Consider the following 3,930-nt stretch of genomic DNA (forward strand, 5'->3'; position numbering starts at 1 on the left):
GATTTTTTGTATGTAACACAGCCTTGTGTTATCAGACATAATAAATATGTTGTGTCAAGTAACAACATATATTAGTTATTCCAAAGATTTACAGGTTATTTAAGTTTAAATTTGATTTAGTGGAATGGATGATTGACAGGGGAGTAGCCGGACCCTCACTATAGGTTTTTTATACAAATTTCTAAATATGTTCAAGCAATTGGATATTTTTGGACACAGTTTACATGCGACTCGCTTTTTAAATCTGAACAAATAAACACTTAAAAGTGTCTAAAAAAAGCCAATCTGCATTATACAGAGAATTCTGACTTACTGCATATTCCTCTGGCGTGACCATCAGCACATCAAAGACCACAGCGTCAAAACTCTTGAGCTCTGATGAACCCTTTTCACTGAGCGACTCTGAACTGCTGCTCTTCTGCAAATGAAGTGAGATGGTTTAGTTTGCTTTGACATAAAATGACACCTATCTAACTATTTGGTAGGGAATGACCCATCTTACCCCTTCCCGCATTATTAGATTGTTTATGTGTGTGCTGACCTCTGATGCTGGGGTCGTGAAGGTGGAGACGCTGGGCTGGCCATTGGGGATGTCCATTATTATCAAACCATCAGACACTACGGCAAGAGCTCATCATCTTCATCGTCATCAGCTTGCCTGATTGGCCCCCTGCAAATTCAACACACACATTCATTGGTCAAATGCTGCAAAACCAACTCAATACCATAATAGTTCCACCTCAGTTCTAGCTGCCCCACAAACACTCTGCGGCAGATTGCTGTGTGATCACTGGGCCAGAGATTTATAGAAGCTGTAAAACATGTTTAAGGAATGCTTTCAAGCACTGAGGGCATCAACAAATCTCCTCCAGAGAGCCTCAGAAAGCTGTTTTGTCTGGGAAATGTTTCATTTTTATAAACGTATTTTGTACGGGTTGACCTGCTTAACTTCTTTAACTTTTTTAAACAGTATTGTGCTTTTTATGAATGCAGGGTTTTAACATTTCTATCAACATATTTATCCTCATGTCGTTTAGAACATGTATGAGACTTTTTCATTTGTGGAACACAAAAGAAGATACCTTGAGAAATGTGTCCATGTCAACCATTCAACAGAAGTCAATGGGGCCCAGTGCTGTGTGGTTAGCAACGTTCTAAAGAATATCTTCTTTTGTGTTTAGCAGAAGGAAAAAGTCATACAGTTTTGAAAACAAATCACAATCAGTAAATTCAAGATTTTTTATTTTTGGTTGAACTATCCTTTTAGACTCAATGGAATATTTGTCACACAACAAGAACCAGTCATGACCAAAGGTGTTTATGTACTTTCTTAAGTGACGACCAAATTTTGGAAAGCTGACATTCGCTTTTGGAATCTGTTTTTTATTTACATTTATTTTTAAAGTTGTAATACAAACTTTGTATTCATGTTGCATAGTTGTACTTGGAATGTAAACTGAAGCTCATCTTTGGGGAAAATTTAAGAAGGCTTGGCAAAAAATGACAGGTATGAGAGGAATGAGAGGATATATGTGCAAAGCTTACAGAGTCAATATGACTACATAACAGGATCAACAAATATTAACAAAAGACAATTATAGTCAATGCATGCTTTATTTCCTGTGGGATTTTCCCTTTCCTATACATTTTTTTATTGAAAATTGGAATAAAACACATATTGGCCTAGTTTTGATTGTGGGTGTGTAGATAATCTATTGTTTGTTGAAAACAGCGTAACTGTATACCACTGCTAGAAAACAACATTCAGAAAACAACAATGCCCGTAAACACTACGCGGATGACTGCTGACCTCAGTGTGAAAACACTGCCTTCAACATTTGGTTACACTTGAATGAAATGAGCAGGTGTTCAGGCAGCAATGAGAACAGTGTGTTTTGCTTTAAGAGTGAACAGGTGCTACGGAGGCATTAGGCTGTGTGTGTGCGCTTTAGGTTTGTGTAGTAACAGGTGTTGCAAAGAGTTTGTAAGACTTTAGAGCTCTGCCAAACTGAAGACTAATCCAAATCATAGCTCTAATTCAGCCATCTCACACACAAAAATCCTTTCACTTGCCAAAGAGCTCCACAGCAGTTGTTTGAATAATGTGCAATAGGAAGTAGGAACAACACACAACTTACCAAGTATTTGTCAAATATGCATAGTGACAGTTGTGCTGCGTCCTCCCTGCACTTGTTTGGCTGCGTTTTCACTCAGAAACATTCACTGAACAAAACCTGGTAAGAGACACAAAAATAAAATAAAAACTTAGCCCAAAACATGCTTAAATAATAAATAATACATCTAAATAAGTTTTAAGCAGCAAAGTATGGAGTTGCAGCATTCAGCCTATATGCATGCCAGAAGAAACAGACATTGTGTTTCAATGTGAATACCACTAGGTGGCACTGTATATGTGGATTAAAAACAACAGCAGCTGTGTGTGTTAGTGGAACAGGTTGTGGCTAAGGTTTCAGAGAGTTCAGCGTAAGGTCATTGTTCAGGACACCAGAATATACACCAGCCAACGCATGGCATTGCAGGACAGATGCAAAGCAGGACGTTAAAGTATTTTCTCCTACACAAATATGAAAATAAGCCTTGAAAACATCACATGGCTCAGCACAACATTCAATGCATATTAAGGAGAACAATCTTCTTCAGTCTACATAATCTGAAGGCCTCCACATGTCACAGACAGAAATATGACACACTTAAGGGTTAAGAGAAAAACACACTAAAATAAAAACAAAACAAAAAATAGGAATACAAAAAATGGCTATAGCTAAAAACATAGAAAAACTAAAAAGAAAACTTCAAAATGATTTGTTAGTTTTTCATTGAACTACCAACAACATTTCTTTTAAATTGAATGCAAAAAAATGTGCTTATTTACATTTATTTGCAAAAAACCTGCACACGCTGGTCAAAATTTGATGGAATAAACCTGAATATGAATGTATCTTGGCTTGTCAATGTCAATCCTGAGAAATTCATCAGTTGCTGGAATGAAATGGCCACATTATTCTGATTAAAGGCACATTTGGAGTGGTCTACTAATCTTTTCTTCCTTCATTTTTTAAAATTCTCAACATATATGCAGCTACAGTATGGTTTCTGTTTCCATGGCAATAAGAGGACGACTCCACAAAAGTCTAGACATCCAAGGTATCTTATAAATGGACCTTGAATTACGAACTCAAATTCTCACAAAAAATTGTCATAGACTTTCTTGACAACTTGAAACATATCCACCATTCCTTGTGTTTTTTTATTAAACACATTTTTTGGTAAAGAAAATGTAATATAATTGCATGTTTGAAAGAGTTTAAAGTGATAGTTTAGCCCAAAACGAAATTACTGTCATCATTTACTCACACTCACACATATTTTGAAGAAAGTTGGTAACCGAAGAGCACTGGCCTCCATTCACTTATTGTATGGACACAAAACCAATGCAAGTGAATATCTTCTTTTGTGTTCTGCTGAAGAAAGTAAGTCATACAAGTTTGAAATGACAAGAAGGTGAGTAAATGATGACAGAATTTTTATTTTTGGGTGAACTATCACTTTAATAAATGTTTAGGTTAAAACTGAAGGATTTTAATTTATATTAATTCGAAATAGCGTTCAGTTACCAATAAGTGTAGTACAAAACATGCATTGCACACAAGACTTTAGCACAGAAATAGTGACACAAAAAGTGAAAAATTCTTGTCTTGTCTGGGCGGCTGTTTGATCAATCTGTGACAGTGCAACGTGACCGTAAAACACCTGCAGGTGATGAAGCATGTAACAGCTGACACAGGATCAGATCATGTGACAGAGTTGCACAGCGTAACATTTCACGGTCCACCGAAAAGATTGTGGATGTTTACTACTACTTTGTACACTGCACGCAGATTCCATTCATCAAGAGCTACACAGACATAC

At 36.5% G+C, this 3,930-nt stretch overlaps 1 protein-coding gene across 3 annotated transcripts in view; it reads right to left on the reverse strand.

The window, feature by feature from the left end:
- The window catches only part of ralgps2 (Ral GEF with PH domain and SH3 binding motif 2), a 177,126-nt gene that overhangs the window by 98,704 nt on the left and 74,492 nt on the right, over positions 1–3,930 (reverse strand). For all 3 annotated transcript variants that reach the window (XM_057353281.1, XM_057353279.1, XM_057353280.1), the window contains 3 exons: positions 2,139–2,234; positions 542–670; positions 314–418 (listed from right to left, as the gene is read on the reverse strand). In XM_057353281.1, the coding sequence (XP_057209264.1) occupies positions 314–418; positions 542–598 (162 nt within the window). In that variant the 5' untranslated portion in view covers positions 599–670; positions 2,139–2,234. The remainder of the gene's footprint in view (positions 1–313; positions 419–541; positions 671–2,138; positions 2,235–3,930) is intronic.

Source organism: Triplophysa rosa, linkage group LG15 (genome assembly GCF_024868665.1).
Source record: "Triplophysa rosa linkage group LG15, Trosa_1v2, whole genome shotgun sequence".
NCBI lineage: Eukaryota > Metazoa > Chordata > Actinopteri > Cypriniformes > Nemacheilidae > Triplophysa > Triplophysa rosa.